The sequence below is a fragment of the Mus musculus genome, chromosome 6, assembly GCF_000001635.26.
Source record: "Mus musculus strain C57BL/6J chromosome 6, GRCm38.p6 C57BL/6J".
Classification (NCBI taxonomy): domain Eukaryota; kingdom Metazoa; phylum Chordata; class Mammalia; order Rodentia; family Muridae; genus Mus; species Mus musculus.
This window is the reverse complement of record NC_000072.6, coordinates 139632902-139656911: the sequence shown is the minus strand read 5'-3', so window position 1 is coordinate 139656911 and position 24010 is coordinate 139632902. Positions and strand designations below refer to the sequence as shown.

Sequence of the window (24010 nt, the reverse complement as noted above, 5' to 3'; positions counted from 1 at the left end):
ACCAAGGTTAAAAAGAATTTCTCCTCAGAAGGAGGAAAGCAGGTTTTTGACTCCAGTTTTCCTGCCTTCCTCCTCTCTATGCCCTTTTCCCTCTCACTACTTATCTTCAGACCCCTTCTCCCCTCTTTCTCATTCCTCCTCCTCCTCCTTCCTCTTCCTCTTCCTCTTCCTCTTCCTCTTCCTCTTCCTCTTCCTCTTCTTCTTCTTCTTCTTCTTCTTCTTCTTCTTCTTCTTCTTCTTCTTCTTCTTCTTCTTCTTTTCCTTCCTCCTCCTCCTCCTCCTCCTCCTCCTCCTCCTCCTCCTCCTCCTCCTCCTCCTTCTTCTTCTTCTTCTTCTTCTTCTTCTTCTTCTTCTTCTTCTTCTTTGCACGCCAAGCTAGCCATGACAGCACAGCACTTAACTTGCCAGATGATTGACAGAAGACACCTAAGTATTCTTTTTTACAGTGTTCTGCTGCTGAAGTGTCACTGTAACAGACTCATTTTATGCAAGTAATAAATTACAGCTATTGGTAACTATAGATTCTAGGAGTTAATTGGCGATTTATTTTTCTTCCAATTGACAGGAAGCATCTATTTTAAAACATTAGTTTTACTGCCCCTATACAGAGGCTCGCAAAGCACACACACGGGAACTTTCTCCCTCTCCTCTCCCTCTCCCTCTCCCCCTCCCCCTCCCCCTCCCCCTCCCCCTCCCCCTCTCCCTCTCCCTCTCCCTCTCCCTCTCCTTCCTCTCTCCCCCTCCTCCTCCCCCTTCCCCCCCTCTCTCACAAACACACACACACACACACACACACACACAGACCTTGATCCCGTGGCCTCATGCCCTGTAAGCATTGCATGCAAGTCTTACGCACAAGTGCTCACAGTGGCGTCTCCTTCATCTTAATGGCATCGACCACCAGGGCAGCACGTTTTGTTGTGGAAACCTGTTTCTTACAGCCTGGGTGACCCATGCCTATTTTTAAAACTGCCTGTGCTCCTGTCAGAAAAAGTCAGAAGAAAGTCCTAAATGTGTCAACAGTGAATTAATTTTTACATTGTCTACTTTGGTGAGTAGGCTAAAAGGAAGCATGAAGACACAGAAAGAGTGAGGGCAGCCTTCTGCAACAATAGTTTGAGAGAACGCAGTTAGAAGCTGCAGAAATGTTAAGGAGATAGGGGTTTGCATTAGAGTCACCTAAGATGGAAATAGTGGTGGTGGTATTTTCCTCTTTGAAACAGAGAAAGATAAAGTTTATATTAAATTTGGTAAAAACAGGAAATTACAAAGTTGTTTAAAAAGAGAAGAGACAGTTGAATTTGTCGCCCTCGTGTGGTCTATGATGCCATTACAATGAAGGGTAAACTAACCTCTTTTGCACAGGTTTTGCAAGAATGTTTACTGGAAAAGAGGCAGAAGATTAGGTGTGTGTGTGTGTGTGTGTGTGTGTGTGTGTGTGATATGATAAATGTTTTAAGACATATATTAGAAACGAAATGTAGTTAAGTTGGTGTAACATGTAGAACTTCAATGGCCACAGAAGTTAAATCAAAGCAAACATGTAGACAACTTTCATTTACTGAAGAACAAAGTCTAAAATACAGCATTTTCATGACTCCATATTAAACACTCAGAATTGCTGTAAAAGTGCTTCATTAGTCTCCAGATATATTTTTGGGAGGAGGAAATTGGTCTTTTTTTCCTAATGTCATTTATCAGGGACACTTACCCCAAATATGTATTTATTTCACACGTAGTTTTGTTTGCATGCATATATGATTGTGCATCATGTGTGTGCAATGGCTGAAGCTAGTGGAGCAAGCTAGATCCAGTGGGAGCAGAATTGAGGGAGATTGTAGTTGCTGTGTGAGTGCCTGTAGCTGGAATGGAGATCTCTGGAAGAGCAGCCAGTGCCCATAATCACTGAGCCATATCTCTGGACCCTAGAAATACTTTTTAAAGTAGCTAGAAAAGATAGAGAAAACCCTAAGTTGCCGTGAAATTCATTGCATACTTCACAAGGTAGTTTAATTTAGTTTCTCTAAAGCTGACATGGAATTAAGGAAAACAAATGAATTTTTTTCTCATGTAAAATCTATTACTGAGACAGTTCTGGTTGCACCATCCCATGATATTAGAATTTGAGATAATGAGGCAAGAGGATTGTGAGTTGGAAATTAGCTTGTGCTCCATAGTAAGATTTTTGTCTTGAAAAAACTGGATTACTATAGTTGTTCTGTGAATATCCTATGCACTAGAAGGAAATCTTATTTCTGTGATTAGCTTATACAATTTTGGCAGTACTTTTGATCACATTTGAAAGAAATTTAAAGAGAATTGAAATATTAAAAGAGAGGTATTCAGGTTTTTACATCATTTTTTGTTGAGGTGGGAACATTACAATTATTGAAATCCAAGTTGATTTTTAAAGACCATTAGGTTACTTTCTGAACAATTGCAGCATTGGAGATAAATTGAGCTTCTTGAAACACTAAGGTAATTTCTTAAAAGCCACAAGTACAATAAATTTAATCAGGTGATAATAATGACGATATTTCTGGTAGAATGCAGAAAGCTAACTAAATTTACAATCTTCCCAGAAGGACAATATATTACTCATAAATGTTTACAATTGAGATTCCGAAAATCAAAGAGGACTCAGTATTACTTTAAAAGCAGAATGAAGAAAGGACACACTGTTTGTGAAGGCTATAAAAATAAAGGCCAGTTATTTTAAGTGTAGCGATTTAAATAACAAAGAAGTACAAGCTGACAATCTGCATTGGTTGTATCAAATTAATCAGTATTCCACATGTGTCCAAGACAGAAAACTGTAAAAGTTAGCTTTCCATTGATGTGATAAAATATCATGACCAAAAGCAGCCTGGGGAGGAAAGGGTGTATTTGGCTTATGGGTTACATCACCAAGGGAGGGCAAGACAGGAACTTAAGGCAGAAACCAAGAGGCAGGAAGCGAGGCCCACACCACAGAGAAATGCAGTTGCCTGGCTTTTTATTCACAGCCCAGGCTCACTTTTCCATGGACGCTCCTTCCCATGATGGGCTGTAATACTCCATATCAACTAAGGGTCAAGAAAATGCCTCCCAGACAGAGCTCCAAGCCAGTCTCTTGGAAGACTCCATCAGCTGAGGTTCCCTTTTCCCAGCTGACTCTAGATGATGCCAAGCAGAGAGCTGAGGCTGACTATGACAGTAACTGGGTTAGTTTGAATAAAAATGGCCCCCATAGGCACCTATATTTGAATTCATGGTCACCAGTTGGTGGAACTGTTTGGGAAGGATGAGGAGGTGTGGTCTTATTGAAGGAGTTGTCATTTCAGGGGCTTGAGCTTTGACATTCCAAAATCCCACACTGTTCTCCTTTAGCACTCTCTCTGCCTTCTGTTTATGTGTCATGTGTAAGCTTCTAACTACTACACAAGCACCATGCCTGGCTGGCTCGCCACTTCCATGTTCCCTCCCATGCTGTTCCCCATGAAATCCTTTCAGGCTTTGAGATTCCTCAGTTCAATGCTTTCTTTTATAAGTTGCCTTGGTCATGTTTGTTTTGTCAAGGCAATAGAAACGTAACGAATGCAATAACGATCATTTTATTTCATTGATCACTTATAGGATTTGCCACTGAAAATATAATTTATGGGTACTGAAACAACAACAAAAGTTGTGACATGTCGAAATGGTTGATATTATGATAAACGGTATGGTAGCTGTGGTTTAGATCCTGAGTGTTTCTCGAATCCCCAGGTTGGGACTACTTGGGGTAGAGTGGAGCCTTTAAGATGTAGGAGGTAGTTGAAGTCATTAGATCACTGGAGTCCTGGTCTTGATGGGATTGTCAGACCACAGGCTTGCTCATACCATACCATTGTGGTTTTAGCTATTCAGATTGTGAGTGTGTTGTTTCTTAGCTGTTTACTCTTAATTTTTTTAAAATGTCATTTCTTCTTTGAAAAATAATACTGGGTATGTCCTAAAAGACCAGGTTTGGAGAGAGAGGCACACTGAATGTTCTTCTCTTCCTCCTTCTGTGTGACAGTTACTACGGTTCTACTGGGAATCGGGGCAGTTGACTCCCCTCTATGCCATCCTTCATGAAATGGGTACCTTGTCCACTCTCTTCTATTCATGAGCATGGGGCCCTCTTAATACAAGTGTCACAGACAGGATACTCATTGGAAGAGTGAAGGACCCACCAGTAGCCTTGTCATTAAGCATGCTGCCTGATTTATGTTCCTTACCTTCATTTATTTTTATTATTAAGACAGGGTCTCACCGTATATCTTGGGTGAACTAGAATTCAATACTTAGGGCAGGCTGGACTCCAACTCACAGAGCTCCATCTGTTATTATTATTTTTTTAATCAACAGCACCACTGCCAGGAATTGAAATGTCACTTCTTCTCTTGTGTTGCCTGTGCCCTGGACTAGTTGATGCCTGACACTACCTGCCCTCGGAGGTTGGAGGTGAGGTGTTGCAGAGTCAAAGACACAGACTCCCAGAGCACATGAGAAAGATGCAGCAAGTTTCCTGAACACTGCTGCAAGCTCCTCTAACAGCCTCCGCGTGTGGCCCGTTAGTATGAAGAAAGCGTCTCTTCTAAAGAGCAGTTCTCGATTCGCTGGCATTGTCTGCACCAGCAACCCTTGGTCTCTCTGGCAGTCCTCAATTAGGTCCTCCAGCAGGAGGTGCGTTCGCAGCTGTCTGGCCCCTGGTTCTTTCATAGAGGGGGCCCTGCCATCCCTGCTACACTCTTGGCCCATCTTTCAGAGATGATATAGAAATCTGTGACGTTTGCTACAGGAAGGAAAGTTTCGAGAGTAAAGCTACGGTGGGGCATTTAAAAGAGCCACGAATGCAATGATTCCAAGCTCGGACAGAAACTGGGAACTTATAGTTACAGCTGCACGCTGTGCACTCGGCTCTGCTATGTGCTTCTGTCCTCCCACAATGATGACTGCACCAGGGGCCATTAATTATGGGGTGAGTTCAGTCACTGGCCTACCTTTGCTTTCCTTTTATTGATCTCTTCAGTGTTTGACACTTCAGGTTACAGATGACAGGAAGATAACAGCATTTATCACCTGTTCCTGTCCCACTTCATCTATTTAGTCATTTAAAGAATGGTAGTCCATATGAGCAACCTAATGTATACGGAATGTGGTTCCTTATTGAATCTCTATGGTGTCCCACCCAGGTTTTGTGCAGGGTAGAGATCGCTGCAGAAAACAAAGTAGTTACTGAAAATATGCGTGATCCTTCTTGGCTTCTCTGTCATTGTGATGAATGTCTGACCAAGAGCTTGTGGAGGAATGCTTTTGTTCCATCTTAAATCTTATAGTCCACAATGGACAGAAACTAAGGCAGGAATCTGGAGGCAGGAACCAGGATCAGGCCATGGAAGAACACTGTGTATTGGCTCTGTCTCCGCGGCATGCTTTCTTGTGTAACTCCAGAAGACCTGCTTAGAGGTGACATCACCCTCAGTGGACTGGGACCTAGATCATCAGTCACCATTCAAAATAATGGGCCACAGATAATACTCCCATCGCAGCCCCCTCTCCCTAAGTGACTCTCGTCTGAAATCACAGACAAGGAATGAAAATGTTGACCAGTTATCCTTTTAGTTCAAATCCAAACTGAAGCAGTATGTAAATCGAAGCCTTTCTCCTATGTAAGTTGGCGGCATAGTGTAAAGTTTCTGAAGTCTCACGTCTTGAGCTACATGTAAGCTTGTGCCAGCTCCATGTCTGAAATCTGAGGGAATTACAATGGAATGTTGTTTCTGCTAGCATGTGATTAACAGAATTGTGAATATTAAATGTTTTAGGTAAAGTGTCTCAGATAAAAACACATGCTTTGTGCATATATGTCAGTGTATGAGAATTGTATGGATTTAAGTTAGACATTTGAGTAAAGGTTTTTAGCTTTTAACTAGTGTGTGTGTGTGTGTGTGTGTGTGTGTGTGTGTGTGTGTGTGTATGTGTGTAATTATATACAGGTATGTGCTCAGGAATGCTGGTGCTTGTGGAGGCCAGGAGATGTCACTGGGTCTTCTGAAGCTGGAGTTATGGGTGGTTTGTATATAGAGTCTGAGAATTGAACTTGGGTCCTCTGCAAAAGCAACAAAAGTTCCCAAACACTGAGCCATCTCTCCAGCCTCTAAGTACTTTAATTTATGTGAACCACAGCACTAGTGATTTGTGAACTATAACAGTCAAAAAAAATTTGTTTTATCAACATGCAAATTAGAGACACACATTTCTTCTTCCTTCCCTGTGTCCCTGTGTGGCAATAAAATATTATGATTTTAGCTTTTTCAGCAACATGGAGGGAAATTTGAAGAAACATAAGCTCATTAGTGGTGAGGTATCAGTTGGACTCTGTGACATTACTCTGCCTAGATTTTAGATACACAGCCAGCCCCAGACCTGTCAACAATGCTTGAGCTGAAGACAGATGCGGGAGAGATTTCTAAACAGCTCTCTTTTGGCCTCATTATGTTATATTCCACACTGATAGATTGCAAACTGATGTGCCACCTACATTTTTTATGATGAAACACCTCATACTCTCTCTCTCTCTCTCTCTCTCTCTATATATATATATATATATATATATATATATATATATATATATACACACACACACATATACATATCACATGTGAGAAATCTGTTATCTGATGGAAATGACAGAGCACTGGGATTTTTTGCTTAAAGCAGGTAATTTGAAGGCTCTCTAGATGAAACCTGACAAAATATCAAAGTTCACACAAACTGTGCAATTTGGGTTGGGACTATTTCAAGACATCACGCAGGGAATAAGATTCACATCTAGCAGCATGAAATTGTATCATTAAGGCACACTCATCCCTTTCTCGGCAGATTAGTATATGCAGTTATGAATATTAATCTAACCAGATTTAAGCAACGCTGACAGGGACATAAATAGTCTTCTAACCGGACAAGAATAGTGTTATTTTTCTGCCCTAAGCGGCGGCTCAGCTCACATTTACATTTGTGTTTCTTTCAGTTTCTATGTGTGCATGTGGGAGTGTGTGCATGCGATGGCCTCAATAGGTCTCTCAAAAACTACTTTCTTAAGAAACTAAGTGGCTGTTTGAGCTGAGTGTATTAGTCATCCCTGGACATTACAGCCAAATAGTATCATATACTGAGAGTGTTAAAACCATAGTGTCCAAGAGGTTTAAGGTCAAGGGGAGCATTTGCCTAAAATGTAGTCAGTTGCTTTCAGGTTGCATTCCAACAAAGATGGGGGAAGGAAAAAGAGTGAGAGAAAATCCAACCTCTTCTTAAGTGAGTATTGATTTCATAAGAATCCTGCTCTCTGACTTCTTCTAAATGTAGGCATACACCATTTGACTTTATCTCCCAATCCTTGAAGGTCAAGACTTCAACTTTTGACCTTTGGGGTACATGAGACAAATGTCCAGTCTGACACCCTAAGGTTGCAGTTACAAGTTCATGTTATTGTTTCAGTCTGGATTATTAAGGAGTTTTATGACAATATTTTACTTCGTTTTAATAACTATACTGAAATAAACACCTGCTCATTAATCTAAGTAATTCCACCTTGGCAGCGAGCCACCCGGATAGAACTAGCATCCTTAAAGGTGTCAACATGCCTAGATGAAATCCACATTCAGAAAGTCTTACCTTCCGGGATAATTTTCCTGGAGTGTCCCTGTTTTTCTGAAGATGAAGTTGAATGACAGATTTATTTTTCTGGAATATTTTGTGGCCCCCTAGAGAGTGATCCCTAGAGAGGAAGAAGGAAAAGCATAATCACATTTTTACAGAATTCCACACACTCTCAAGGCATGCCTCCCTGATGGTTCTGTTGCCTCGTTTGCTTAAAACTTGGTCCGATAGAGCCTGACAACGGCAAGCTGTGAGTGCATGCATGCACACGTGTTTATCCATACATATATGCATATATACTTATGTATTATATACATATACACACATATATATTTGGGTAATATGTAGAAATGAATGCTGAAAGAGGATATGCATCTCTAGCTATATATGACAACATACTGTAATTTTAATTCATTAAGGTAGAAAATTATACATTTTCTATTTATTATTTCTATTCATTATAAATGGACATATTAAATTAAAGGATGCTCTATTCATGGTCAGAGTTGCTTTCATCCAGCCATCCCAACATGCTGCACGGCGGGCTAACTGAAGCCACAATGCCTATGGGGACCGTTTTATCCAGTGAGCAGAGCGATGTGGTGGAAACAGCATGCGTTTTGCAGACATATTTACTGGCTCCATTAGATTAGATATGGCAATTAAGTTTAACTATCTTGAGTTAAATACCACCTTCCTTAAAACTGATATATTAATATCTAGATCAAAAGATTAACAAGAAAATTTTGTTTAATTTATTTTATTATTATTAATATATTTTCAGGTGTCTGTTTGCATCCTAATGAGATAGAGAGAGAAACTGTATCTCTCTCAGGAGCTGATAGAGGGGAAACCATGATCAGAATATATTGTACTATAAATCTATTTTCAATAAAAAAGAAAAAGAAAATTAAATATAAGGCCTCATTTTGTATTTTGGGTATATGAATCTGCATTGTTTCTTTCTGTCTCTCAACATTTTTCCCCCTGTAAATTTTTTTCCAAATTCCAATTACACGATGGGCAAAATTAATTTAAAACGTGCTGTATTAAATAAAGATGGACATTTCTAAGATGAAGCATTGCTGCCGTCTCTCAATATCAATTTTGACAACATGTTTAAATAACACCTCATGCATATTAAATATATGCGAGTTAAATACAACACTAAAGTGTTTTCCAATTTGTTATTGTGATCTGTAAAATATATTTAAAGTTATGTGACCTTTCAGTAGCTCCTGCTGTTCTAGAGCAAATGAAAGAAAGGATAAAGAAAGCATTGAATAACAGAAGAAGCGATGAAGAACTGAGAAAGACCAGGAGAGGAGCAGTCCCTGGGGGAAGCACCTTCACTCTAACCAACGCTGAGGAAGAGGAGAGAGATGCCGCCATCTCACTTAAATGCAAACATAGATTACATTTTCAAAGTCAGGCTTCTAGTTACTATAGGACTTCTTTTCCTTTCCTTTCCTTTCCTTTCCTTTCTTTTCCTTTCCTTTCCTTTCCTTTCCTTTCCTTTCCTTTCCTTTCCTTTCCTTTCCTTTCCTTTCCTTTTCTCTTCTTAAAAATCTGTATTTTTTAATTCTCTCGAGTCCAACCTTTTCCAGGGCAGCTGTTAACTCCAGTCTCCCTGGCTGTTGGTTATTAAAGGGGATGGGTGGTGCTGATACATTCAGCTCAAAGGATCCCGCTTAAATACAAAAAGTACATGACAGATTACCAAAGAGAAAATTTCATGGAGTCATTTGGGGTCTTTATACTAAGAACTTATTAAATATCTGGAACAATCTATTTCTAAATTATCTACAACTTTAAAAGTTATTCTTTATTTTAGTTTATGTATATGGGTATTTTATCTGCTTGTATATTTGTGCACTGGCGTATCTGTGCACCATGGGACTGCTGGGTGCCCATGGAAGCCAGAAGAGGGTATCAAATCCCCTGGAACTGTAGACACAGATGGTTGTAAGCCACCATGTGCATATTGGGAATTGAACCTGGGACTTTTGGAAGAGTAGCCTCTGCACTTCACCACCGAGCCATCTCTCCAGCCCCTCTTTATTATTTTCTATTGAGAATTTACAATTGTCATTCTTATATCTAACTGCTATATTACTTTAGATTTAGTTTCACATATGGTTTTTCACAACCTAGTGTTGAGCTGTTCAGTACAGTGGCCATTTGTGTACTTAGGTTGGCTAAATTGGGACTCACACATGGCTGAGGTACAATATGAAGTACCTCAATAACAACTGCCTACACACAGATATAGTACTTCTGCCTATTGCTTTATAAGACAGAAGCACTAGAAACTTGGCACAGCAGTTAAAAGCACTTGCTAGTATTCCAAAGGACCTGATTGGTTCTTTGCACTCACATTAGACTGCCCACAGCAGCCTATCACTGTAGCTCCAGGGATTCGGCCCCTCCCACTAACCTCCTCCATCACCAACATACAGTAGAGCATACATGCACACAGATAAATGATACACAGACACACATAAATAAATGATAAAGGGAATAGTTTTAAATATATGAAGATATTTCTACATATGCTTTTTTTTCCTATTTTTTTTTTTTTGGTGACTTGTAAAAACACTATTAGGCCGTGTGATGTTTCTATTGGATTATATCAGGCTAGTGACAATGGAAGAGAAGTCCGAGGGAGGCGTAAGAGAACATTTGAGTAGGTGCTCTGTGGGACATCACAGACGAAAAAGAAGACAATCAATTGTTGTTTGGGGATTCTAGGTCCCAGAGAGAAGTGGAAAGTTTAGTGTATCAAGAGAGAGAGAAGGGACTAGTTTGCCAACAGAGGTAGGCATTATAGAGAAGGTATAAGCACCAAGGAAACTGGCCATGTTGGCAACATCACGTCATAGAGTATGAGTGCTGAAGTCACAACATCAGCTTGGATATCTAGATTTTACACAGCTCTGCTTGGCTTAGGTCTTGATCATGATGTATAAAACTATGTTTACAAATAATCGAATTTCTAGGATACAGGTAAAAGTTCATTCTTTTTTCTTCTTCATGTCTCCCAGTCTATTAAAATTTCTGCACATTCATTATTTATCTCCTAATGGATCCTTGATCCCAATTGTCTGCTACTTGCTATGCTAGGTCCAGCTAAGCACATAGGGGATGTTTAAGATGAACACTGGAAGGTTAAATGCAGGTACACAATAACCCTGTTTCCTACTCATAAATAGCTCATATTATTTGAAAGTATTTTATGGGACTATTTATGTAAATAGGAATAATAAATAAACATAATATCAAAATGATACGCAAATGCTTATCTTTGTTTTTATGGGGACAAGGATAATAGGAGATGTACAGGTGTGGGTATTGATTCTCATCACAGTGGGCACAACTTATAAATCTACACTGAGAAGGGTGCTGCCTTTGAAATAAACATATACCGCTGTTTTGTAGTGTAGTAAGGGTTAATTCAAAGGGTTAATTTCGTTTTGTTATTTTGAGACATCTGTGTGGTACCCTTGAGGAATGTTCCTAGCAGTTCGATTGTTTGAGGACTTGGTCATTGGTTAGTTTAGTACTCTGTTCGGGAAGGTTAGGGAAGGTTCAGAACATGGATTCTTGCTGTAGGAAGTATGCCATTGAGGGGTGGGTTTTGAGGCTTTATAACATATTCCTTTCCCTGACCGCCCCCCTCCCTCCCCCCCTCCCTCCCCCTCCCTCCCTCCCTCCTTCTCTCTGGATATGATGAATATGTAATGAGCCAGCTTCCTGTTTTCTCTGATTGCCACGTTTTCCTTACCATGGCAGTTTCCCTTTTCCTAGAAACATCAATGAAAATAAATCCTTTCCTCTTTAAGACGACTTTCTCATGGTATTTTAACACAGCAACAGAAAGTTAACTGTTAAAGTCTCCCATTTCAACACCAATCTGCTCTCAAACTCATGGGAGTCCACGGGCCTCAACAATTCGATGTGCTGATGTTATATAAGCCACACTAACTAAATGTTTATTCTCACATTAAAAAAAAAAAAGGAGTTCTGGGTTGTGATATGACTCAGTGTGAAGTGGTCATCTAACAATCGGGATGGGGGGGGGTGGTCAATATCTAGTACCGCAGTAAAAGAAACATCTACCAAGTGTCCCTTGAAATGTTGATACAACACTGGAAAAACTATAATGCTTTGATTTTCTGAATACGGAGAGCCAGGGCTACTGACAGCTTTTGGAAATTTGAGATGTGTGTGGGGGGGATTCAGAAATTTAGCTAGACTTTTAACCCTTCCTCTAAGTAGGCCATTTATATAAGGTGAATATAGCAAAATGTTAAAATATTAATGCGATACTTAATATTGATCGTTGCCTTGCCTGGATGTAAAATCACCGAAAAGAGAAGTCTCTGGCAGGCCTGAGAGGAATTTTCGTGCTTCCGTTAACTGAGGTGGGAAACCCTTCCTACATTTGGGGGGTGGGACCATTGCATGAGCTGGGGTCTCAGGCTGGGCGCCAGCATTCATCACCTTCTGCTTGCTGACCGCGGGCATGATTCATGCTCCTGCACCTTGGTTTCCCCTGCCATTGGACTGTGTCCCGTGGAACTGTGAGCTGAAGCAAACCCTTCTTTAACTTGCCCCTTGTAAGGTGTTTGGTCACAGCCCGCAGAGCACAGATAAAGACAAATGGCATGGGGGCGTTTCTGCAAACCAGCGCTACTCCTCAGCGCTACTGTTACTTCCCTTCAAGGGGAGCACGGAGAGTAAACATTAAAATATCTTAACGACACAGTAACATTTTAAATTCCAAACCCTGGGCTGACAAGCAGGAGTTAGTTAGGGAAGGGCAGTCAGGGAATTTGAACAGAAGTACTTCTTTGTGGCTTAAGTTGATACCAACGCTTTTACCCAGTAGGAAAGTGGACAGAATAGATTTTTATTTGTGGTCCGTTGTTCTGATTACCTCCATCTGATAAAAAGTAGCTATCCATCAGATTCTCTGTGTCAATATGGTTTTATTCCTTAGTGCATAGAGCACACACACTTTATTTGGCTTAAAATAAAACAAACTAAGTACAATAAAAACTTTATTATCTCAGAGAAATACTTATTACCTCGGTAAAAACTCATTTGCAGCACCTTTGCTATTTATTAACACAGCCACAACAATTAAGTTATAACAAAACAATCTACAGAAATGGAGTTACCTACAACACAGAGGCAATAAACACATATGGGGAGCTAACGATTTGTATCCTCTACAAAATTTATACTGGGCTCTCCTCAGCCCTCAGAATACTGCAGTTCCCACCCCCACCCCCCAGGAGAGATTTGATTTTTATCTCAAGGTTTCATTCATTTCTCCAACCAATCTCTAGAGAAGAGAAGCACTCTGTAGATTTGACTAATCTAAAACATTCAAGAACCAAGACGAAAATAGCACATTCAACCCTCACCAAGGTTGCGTTACTATGGAATGCCAACTTTCTTTATCAAATTATTTTAGAAAAATCAGAAAACCAACCATGCTATTTCAACATCAGCTCTAATAGAAAGAGATTCAATAATTATTAGCCTTGGTAAATAGTGATTTAAAGTAGCAGAAGTGATTTGGTATCAGGATATTGGCTGTTACATGTCTAAGGATAATTAATGTAGCTCTACTCAGAGTTAACTTCTGATGTCTTTTTCCTAATGCCCTGCAATGGGTTTGTGGCTCCCTTTACCAAATCTGTAGGTTAATGATGCTTCTCCCTGTTAATCTTTTTCAGACCCTGAGCTGAAGTATGCTGTGGTCCTTACACATCGCACCCGGGACTAACTCCAAGCAACCTGTGTTATTCGAGTTGACTAAAAATCAAAAGCAAGCCTGTTGTATGTTATTATATTTTGTCAGCTAATTGTTATGAAGAGCTACTACAGTTAACTTTAAATTTTAGAAAAAGCCCTGGGAATGAACTGGAAACTAAAGCAACTCAAGATCCTTCTACTGGGTGGGGTAAAATATGTTCTCAGCTGTAGGGGAGGACTCAGTGATAACCTGATCCTGTCCATGCACACTATGATACCCTGGGAGCTGATGAATTAAGGCATTTAACCAAAGTTCAAAATGTGTAACAGAGTCCTACATGTGGTAAAAAAAAAATAATTAATTCATTTGTTTGCTAGATGAAATCCTTAATTTTATGGGGAGAAGAAAAGATACACACCAAGGTTACCTAAAATCCAGAGTTTACTGACTATTAATATGATATATTAGCTTAAACTGTATGTGACATAGTCTTTTCCCTACTGGAGGCTACAGTTTTAAGCTTGCTTTGAATACAAGACAGTCACACTTTGCAAGCAAATGCTTAATGGCCAAACTCATACAAATGATCTAAGATGACCTGAAAGTGTGGGAAGCCACATGTGCCATTGCTGAGTGGCACTGACTACTGCTGGCCACCACGCATAAGATTGGACAAACAACCAATGTGTACATATGCAGTAAAGTTTTTTGCAAAGACACTGCCTGGCCCAGGCATGATAATGAGGTTCTGTAAGGTACTGAGAGTATAACCAATCAGATGTGGGACATGCAAATGAGGTATGATAATGAGGTTCTGTAAGGTACTGAGAGTATAACCAATCAGATGTGAGACATGCAAATGAGGTATGATAATGAGGTTCTGTAAGGTACTGAGAGAGAGTAGCCAATCAGATGAGGAACATGCAAATGAGGCTTAGTGCATAACCAATCCGGGTGTGAGACACGCCCCTCCTAGGCCTATAAAAGCAGCACTAGTTCTGGGCTCGAGGTCTTTTCGCCTCTACAATCAAGCTCTCCCAATAAACGTGTGCAGAAGGATCCTGTTGCAGCGTCGTTCTTCCTGGCCAGTCGAGCGCACGCAAGATGAAAGTAGTTTTAAAGGGAAAGATGTCAAGATTGTTTAAAATTCTAACTAAGTCGGTATAATTTATTTTTTTGACACAGGCCATCATGTAGCCCGAGCTGGCCTTAAGTTTGGTATGTAGTTGAAAGTAATCCTCAACTCCTGATCCTTCAGGCTCCACCTCCAAGTGAGCCAATAGGCCTGACTGAGATTTCAGTTTTAAATAGGATTTTCTTATCTCAAGAAAAGGATTTGGGGGCTGGAGAGAGAGCTCAGCAGTTAACAACACCGGCTGCTCTTGTAGAAGACACAGGTTCACTACCAAGCACCCACATGGTGGTTCACAATCCTCTAACTTCAGTTTCAGGGGACCGGATGTTGTCTTTTGGCCTTCAAGAGACCTGCACTCATATGCTCATATCGACTCACAAATACAGAGATACTTATGTAATAATAAAAATGAAAATAAAATGAATACATCCTTTCTGTAAAGAGATAAAAAGAGCCTCTCTGGTGGGAAGTCCAATCAATCTAGTTGATGTTGATGCTGAATGAAGAGATTGATGCCACCATATTAATTCAAATTTAAAGACATAGTACTGCTCAAAACAGGTTTCCAGTTACTATAGGATTTTGTTTTCTATTCTTCAAAAATATTTTTAATCTTTGGGCTCTAGCATTCCTTGACAACAGTAAAATAAACAATAAGCAATGTTTGTTTTCTTTTAATTAAGATAAACTTGACTGTAGTATAATCATAAAATTAGAAAAAGACATCCAGTTTCTCCATAGGAGGCCCTGGTGCTTTCCCACAGTCATGATTTATTCAGCAAAAGCTTTGAAACAGAGCCAATTTTATTGTTTCACGCAGTAGGGGCCAAGAAGAATTATTTTTTAAGATGAATTAGGAATTAAGATCACAAGATCTTTGAGAGAAAAAAATTAAAGTTCATAGATGCATGGTAAGAAAAACTTGCATTACTCATAGAAGTTGGCCTCCGGACAAAGGGCCAGCACCATGCAATATAGTGTTCTTCTTCATTGATTATGAATAGCCTGGGAGAAAAAACTTGTGTGAGATATTTCAAGTTGAAAGGATGGGCCAGCTGTCATCACCCCAGGAGGAAGATAGACACAGTCAATAGAGGATAGGTCTTCAACCTCCAGGTGTTGGATGCAACCCTCTGCACCCAAGGCTAAGTAAATCTCATACATTTTACTGCGGGGTACAGCTGATGAGTTTGATGGAGCCAGAAGGCAGGATGAGATCATGTGAAGTGAGTTAGGAGAGACACTTCTCCGTGGTTATCACACTGGAGGCCAAGGAGCAGGAAGCTGGCGGAAGACTTTAATGTTTTATGAATGAATCAAGTGAGTTCTGTCTCTCAGTTGCATTTCTACTTCATTTCTGATGTCAATTTGCTGATTCCACTATTCCCTATTTATATAAGCATAATAAAATATTAATGAATATTTTATATACTAAGTTTTTATGGAATTAGGATAAACGGGAAAAAGTTTCTGTTATGATTCTTGAATTTACTCTCAGTTTACAATACAGCATATTATAGAAAATCCCATTCTAAAGGGATAAGAAAATTTGACAACAGAAGGTAGCTTGCTGTCATTGTTTGTATATGCTTCGCATAGGGACTGGCACTATTAGGATGTGTAGCCTTGTTAGAGTAGGTGTGTCGCTGTGGGTTTAGGCTTTAAGACCCTACTTCTAGCTGCTTGGAAGTGTATATTCAGCTAGAAGCCTTCAGATGAAGATGTAGAACTCTCAGCAGCTCCCACACCATGCCTGCCTGGACACTGCTATTTCTTGATGATAATGGACTGAACCTCTGAACCTATAAGCCAGCCCCAATTAAATGTTGTCCTTATGAGAGTTGGCTCTGTCGTGGTGTCTGTTCACAGCAGAAAAACTCTAAGACACTTCCTCTGTCAACACAAAGCAATAATCTTGTTTCCCATCATGGAGTTGCTTTGTTTGATGCTGGTTAAACAGAAACTTGTAAATGACAGTTAGAAATACAGTAATGCAATGTGAAGGTTCTAGAGGGAAATTAAGTGGGTTTTTTTTTAAACTGTTGTTCTTTTTCCTGTCTCTTTGACTCTTTTCCTAGTCTGCAGGAGCCTTCGTTTCCCCAAAGCCTGGGGATCCTCACAGCTATAAGTGAACAAGCATTTCTGCTCCTGTGTGCTGCCTCTGCTGTTGTTCCATAGTGAGGACATTTCCTCTACATAACTCCACAGCTTCCTCATCTCCTGTATTCCATCTTACCATCTCCTCCTGCCTCATGTTCACAGTGGTCTCTTGTTGTCTGACCTTTCCCAACCCCTTATTTGTGAGACAGCGTTTTAAAGCATGCTCATTTCCATTCTCCAGCTTATATTATTCTTTCAGTATAGATGAGCATTTTCTTACTTGTGTTTATAGGCAGTGTGTATATGGATGTGATGTCCAAGGAGGCCAGTAGAGCATGTCAGGTTTCCTTGGCACGAGAGTTATAGACAGCTGTGACTTGTTATGCTTGTTGGTGCTGGGAACTGAACCTGGGCCTCTGCAAAAGCAGCCAGTGCTCTCAGCCACAGGCTGAGCCCCAGCCCCCACCCCCAGCTTATGTTCTCAGTCCATTGAAACCTTGCTTCCCTCATGGTAGTGGTACTTACCTTACTCTTGCTTACACCAACAGGTAACTTCCCCAAACCAAATTCACTGCCTAGTTACCATTGTCTCGCACACCTTCGCTTTCAGTATTTAATGGCACATTATTGGTAGTTCAGACTTTCTCTTTCCTCATGGTTTCTAAGCTGTCCTACCACTTTAACGCTATGACTTTTCTCAATTTCCCTTTTCCGATCCTCTTCTTCTTGTTATCATTTAGGTATAGATTTCTTAATGTCTTTTCTCTTTTCCTCTGTGCTTCAGCTCTTAAAACCAACGCTTTCCACAAGAGAGCAGATCTTAGCTATGTGAAATAATGCATGTGTCAGCTTGAACTAGACACATCATAATGTTTACATATTTCAAAACATCCTGCTCTGCATGACAAATATGTGGGCTTTTGATTGGAAAAAATCAGCTAAAACTGCTTCCAGGTGTTTCCAGTTTTCCTAAAATCATATTTGGTGACTACATATTGAGTGCCTCTCAGCACTGTAATATCCTTCGTGTCTCCAAATTGAGGCATAAGCTTACAGACTGGATACACAATCAGGATCCAGCATTTTGCTGCATACAAGAAACACACATCAATAACAAAGACAGACCACTTCAACAAGAAAGACAAACACTACCTCAAACTAAAAGGCTGGAAAATATTCTTCCCAGAAAATGGTCCTAAGAAACAAGCAGGAGTTACCATCCTAATGTATAATAAAATCAACTTTCAGCCAAAAGTTATCCAGTGATATGGGGAAGGACATTTCATACTCACCAAAGAAAAAAATCCACCAAGTCTCAATTCTTAACATCTATGTCCCAAATGCAAGGGCACCACATTCATAAAAGAAACTTTACTAAAGCTCAAAACACACAATGAACCCCACACAATAATAGTGGGAGACTTCAACACCCTATTCTCAGCAATGAACAGGTCACTGAAACAGAAACTAAACAGGGACACGGTAAAACTAATTGAGGTTATAAACCAAATGGATTAACAGATAAACAGAACATTTCACCCTAAAACAAAAGAATATATCTTCTTCTCAGCACCTCATGGTACCTTCTCCAAAACTGACCATAGAATCCAAGCCTCAACACATACAAGAAGATTGACATAGTCCCATGCATTCTATCAGATCACCACAGACTAAGGCTAGACTTTAATAACAACAAAAACAACAGAAAACTCACATACCCATGGAAACTGAACAACTCTTACTCAATGAAAACTTGGTCAGGGAAGAAATAAAGAAAGAAATTAAAGATTTCCTGGAGTTTAATGTAAATGAGGACATAGCATATCCAAACTTATGGGACACAATGAAAGCAGTCCTAAAAGGAAGATTCATAGCACCAAGTACCTTCATGAAGAAATGAGAGATCCTACACCAGCAATTTAACAGCACACCTTAAAGCCCTACAACAAAAAGAAACAAACACACCCAAGAGAAGTAGAAGACAGGAAATAGTCAAATTCAGGGCCAGAATCAACCAAATAGAAACAGAACAATACAAAGAATCAACAAAACCAAAAGCTGGTTCTTTGAGAAAATCAAGATAGATAAGCCCCTAGCCAAATTAGCTAAAGGACACAGAGAGAGTATCCAAAATAAAATCAGAAATGAAACAGGAGACATAACAACAGAAACTGAGGAAATTTTTAAAAATCATCAGATCTTTCTACCAAAGCCTACTCTCAACAAAACTGGAAAATCTAGATGAAATGAACGGTTTCCTAGACAGATGCCACATACCAAAGTTAGATCAAGAGCAGGTAAACTACCTAAACAGGTCCTTATTCCCCAAGGAAATGGAAGAACTCATTAAAAACTTCCCAACCCCAAAAAGCCCAGGGCCAGGGTGATGCCAGTGATTTTACTAAACTTCATCATCAGTATTTGAACAATTTGTTATTAAAAAATGGCATTTGTTTTTCATCTTTTTTATTAAACTCTTTCAATATTCTTGTCCATTTCAGTTGCTACCTATATTTTTGAGCTTGATTTTGACTGTTGATAATTATTTTGTAAGAACAAATTATTAGTGTGTTTTATGTATTTTGAGGGTATGGAGACTTTACCCAATACAGAGTCCTGCCCAGGTGTTTATTCTTTGGACAGAAGTTGGCTACTGACGTTTTTCTTTGTGTTACTTTCTGCTCCTGCTCCTTCATTTGCCTTGATTGGGAGCCAGTCGTTTTCCATTCATGCCTGGGCCAGGAAGATGGCAGAGGTTGTGTAGGAATCACATGTGTATTTTAATTCATTGTCTAGTCATGTCCACCTGTGGATCTTAGCGCTGTTGTAATGGGCAACTCTGCCCCTCTGTCTCTACCCTTCCAAACTCCTGTAAAATGGTGTGCTTTCCTTGATAGCCCAGCAAAAGAACTATTTTGATTTCTTTTCTGTATGCCACTCCAAGTGTTTGTCAGTGAAAAGTCACAGCAGTTTAAGCAAATACCAGTTTGAACGTTCACTTATTATAGTTTTGTATGACCTTGAAGAAAGACAGGATGTTCTCATGCATGAAGCAGGGGCCACTATAATAACCATCTGCTGGGTATGCTATAAATGTCTAGCCAACACAAGGCAAAACATTAGTACTTCCCTATGAATACTGTTGTTACCACTGTAATTCTGAAGGTATGTGTGGGACAGAGTTTGATGCTAACACGTCTTCCCGTTCTCTCTCCACATTACTTCTGAGACAGAACCTCTCACTTAACCTGAAGCTATTCATTTCAGATAGACTTGCTGGCCAGAAGGCCTCCAGGACCCACTTGGTGTTGCTCCTATAACTGGGGTAACAGGGCTGCATTTCCACAGTGAGAGTTTACATGAGGGCTAAGGGTATGAGCTCTGGTCCGCATGCCTGCACAGCAAGTGCTTCACTCACTGGGCGGTTTCTCCAGCTCCCCAGAGAGCGTCATGAGTAGATTTCTATATTCCTGAAGAAAACCTTTAGAAAAACGATATACTAATCCACTAAAAATAAAATAAAATAAAATCTAAACAGAATATTCATGTTTCCTTAGATATTAGAAACAATGGTAATATTGTCTACATACTAAATTTAATCACACCAATATTGGCAGGCTTAAATATAGATATCCTATCATTTAAGCCTGCCAATACTGACTGTCAATCATAGCCTAAGGGAAAGGCAACTGCCTAGTTGCTGAGTGTGTTGGACTCAAACAAATAAAGGATATTTATTTGCTTTGTGCAGGAAAGCAACAATGATTACAATATGATAATTGGTTATAACTCATGACATAAGAAACAATCAGTTACAAGAGTCACTCACAGGCAGTTTGGTACATTAGATTATTGCATTGGCTGTGATTCACTTACAAGATATTTTCAAGTGCATTTGTGGCAGGACAATGATTACAATAGATCTCTCAAAAGAAATATCTTTTTAGTCTCAGGAGATGTTTGTAAATTTTGTCATCATTTACAAACAAAAAGGAGGAACACGACTGCCAAACACTCTAGTGTTTATATTCTGCTACAAAGAATTATTCATCTTTTCTTAAACATGCTTTATATTTTTGAGGCTGGTCTCTAAGGAACATCAAGCAAAAGATTTGTTGTGATATAAATAAATATTTAAAATTTAATTCATAGCAGACGTTAAGTTGTTTTAGTGCACTATTTATTTAAAAGGTCATTAAATGTATCATTTTATTCTAAGTCCATACATTTTCCTGCAGAGTTTGTGATCACATTTTTCTTTAGTGCTGAATAGTAGTCATATATAGGTTTTATATATGTGTGTGTGTGTGCGTGTGCACACACAAAACAAAATCATTATTTATTTATCTGCTGATATACAATTTGGTTGATTTAAATTGATTTCTATAGTTGATGATAATAAACATGGAGGTTCATATATGTCTGTGGTAGGCTATGACATTCTCCAGTTATATTCCCAGGAGTGAAATTAATGGGTCATATGGTAATTTTCTTTTGAAGTATTTTAAGTCTTCACACTGCCTTCCACAACGTCTGCATTAACTTGCACTCTCGCCAGCAGTGAATAAGGAGTAAGGAATAATAATCCTCTCCACTTCCTCTCTAACATTTGTTGTTTGATTTCTTGATGATTGTCATCCAGACTGGTGGGAGGTAGTAGCTCAGGGTAGTTAATGCTAGGGGGCATGGAAGAAAGAATGCAGTTAACAGACATGCATTGTGAAGGAAGATATAAAGATAATTATTTATCCAGATCTAACTCTGCCACAGATTTCTCATGTGTGTACGTGTGTGTATGTGTCTGTGTGTGTGTTGTGTGTATGTATGTGTTTGTATGTGTGTATGGGTATGTGTGTATGTGTATGTATGTGTGTGTGTGTGTGTGTGTGTGTGTGTGTGTGTTGGATGAATACAAAAATATAAATTCAATAATGGAAGTGTAAAATCTAATGTGAAGCTCAACGACTTTGGAATGGCTGCTTAACTCTATAGAAGTTCTGTGAGATGTAAAGACTTTGGGTCTAGTTGATTTTAGTATGTTATTATTTTCAAATTTTATAATAAAAATTCATAAAAATAAAATAAATGTAAATAAAAATGTATTGTTTTATGAAATTACTGTAATTCTTAATATAAAATTCTTATTTTAAAAATCATTTTTGATTAACATGGTTACAGTATGCTAGACCAAAAGAAAAGAATTAATTTATACTTCAGACTAAAGGAAAACTTTATTACAGGTAGGGTAATGAATAGGTCTAGAGTTTTAAAACTGAAATTCTCTTTCCCTGGGGAATCACCATTCTTAAATAAATAAATTCGATTTGTCACCCCAGTCATAGTTTATGTAAAATATCTTTGCTGGGCTGGAGAGATGGCTTAGTGGTAAAGAGCACCTGCTGCTCTTCCAGAGGACCCAGGTTCAATTCCCAGCATGCTCAGGACTGCTCACAACCACCTGTGACTCCAGTTCCAGGGGATCTGATGCCCTCTTCTGGTCTCCATAGGCATTGCATGCACATGGTGCACAGATATTCAGGAAGGCAAAACACACCCATAAAAGCAGAGGCAGGCGGATTTCTTAGTTCAAGGCCAGCCTAGTCTACAAAGTGAGTTCCAGGACAGCCAGGGCTACACAGAGAAACCCTGTTTCGAAAAACAAACAACAACAACAACAACAACAACAACAAAAAAAAAACCCACACAAAAAACAAACAACAAAAAACAACAACAAAAAGTACATAGGTCATTATATCTATAAAGAAATACATACAATAGTATAAAACAATACTGAATGGAAAAGTACCAGCGATCCACAAATTTTCCAAATCTCCACAAAGAGGATAAAATTTATTTGTAAGTTATGACTTAATGTCATGGGGCTGAGGGTACCAGTAATAGTTTTCCCAGCGAATGTGAGGCTCCGAGTTCTTTTCCCGGCGAGGTTTCTATACTAGTTACTTTTCTCATGGCTTTGACCAAATGAAACAGTGAACCGCAATGGCTTACAGGGGAAGGGTTTATTTTAGCTGAGGAGTTTAGAGAATATCACCTGTCGTGTCAGGGAAGGCATGGTAAGTCCACTCCATTTGTTTACATGGGAGCTCATGGCTGTGAAGTCTCACATCCTGGTGGACCAGGGAGCAGAGGTAGACCGGAACTGGAGGTGAGAAGAACTACAACCCCCACGTGATTGGTACCAGCCAATCAGAAACTACATCCGGACGATTCCCAAGCATCATAAGCCTGCAACATTAGCTGGAGACCAAGCGTTCAAATATCCAAGCCTGTGGAAAACATCTCGCACTAATACATCTAACACATCCTCGCCACTCGAAAGCAGAATGAACGTAATGTTTGTGAAATATCTTTTAAAAACGCAACAAAACAAAGCCTTGCGGCTTAAAACTGACAAATTATAGCAACCAAAATTGACTTTAATAAGATACTTACATCTGTAAAAATTCCTCAGAACCGCATACACTTAGAAGATACTCTTTGGGGGAAAGCGGCTCATTTGCACATAAAAGTAGAATTTCAGCAATTAGGTCTTTGACAAGATAATTAGCTGAAAAACAAAAGTGTATAATAATACGAGTGAGAAAGAGCTCATGAAATATCCAGCGAAGCTTCTGAGCACAAAACCTGATAATCACATTATGAAGTATTGTAGCCAGCTAGCCCCATCAAGGGGAATGAAAGCTCAGCGCATTTGTTTGTCTACTTATTACATTCATGGCTATGTTAGATAAAGGCTGCTTGTGATCATTTTCAAGTTCAGTTCTGTGTGAATGAAAAAATTCAAATCTGGGCGTTGCGTTTCTCATAACCATTGGATTTATTTTGTGGCTCTACACAAAATATAGCCTTGGGATGCTGGGGAGATGGCTCTGCAGTCAAATATCCTGCCTGCTCTTCCAGAGGACCTGCAGTCAATTTGTAGCGCTCACAGGACAGTTCAGTGCTGTTTGTAACTCCAGTTCTAGGAGATTCAGGATTGAGTTCTCTTCCATGGGCATCACGGATATGCACATAGACATGTGTGCAGGCAAAACACCCATCAATAAAATAAAATAAAATAACTAAAAAGAGATATGATTGCATTGGAGAGGTAGCTCAGTGGCAGAGACCACTTTCTAGTCTAACAGGGAACCTGAGTTTGGTTCTCATTAGCCCTCTCTGGAGCGTCATAGGCAAACGTAACCTTAGTTCCAGGGGGCCATGGTGGCTCCTTCTGGCCTCAGCAGGCACTGCATATATAAGATGCAGTGCATACACTTGGAATCACACAAATAAATATAGAACAAATTAAATAAAAAAACAATATTTTAAAAATATATCTT

General features: G+C 39.5%; 1 protein-coding gene across 1 annotated transcript in view; it reads right to left on the bottom strand.

The window, feature by feature from the left end:
• Pik3c2g (phosphatidylinositol-4-phosphate 3-kinase catalytic subunit type 2 gamma) overlaps positions 1-24010 on the bottom strand; it is a gene marked incomplete in the record, with an annotated part of 355213 nt that overhangs the window by 312373 nt on the left and 18830 nt on the right. Inside the window, 2 exon segments of the mRNA NM_207683.3 lie at positions 7681-7783; positions 23121-23235. Of these exon segments, the coding sequence (NP_997566.2) occupies positions 7681-7783; positions 23121-23235 (218 nt within the window).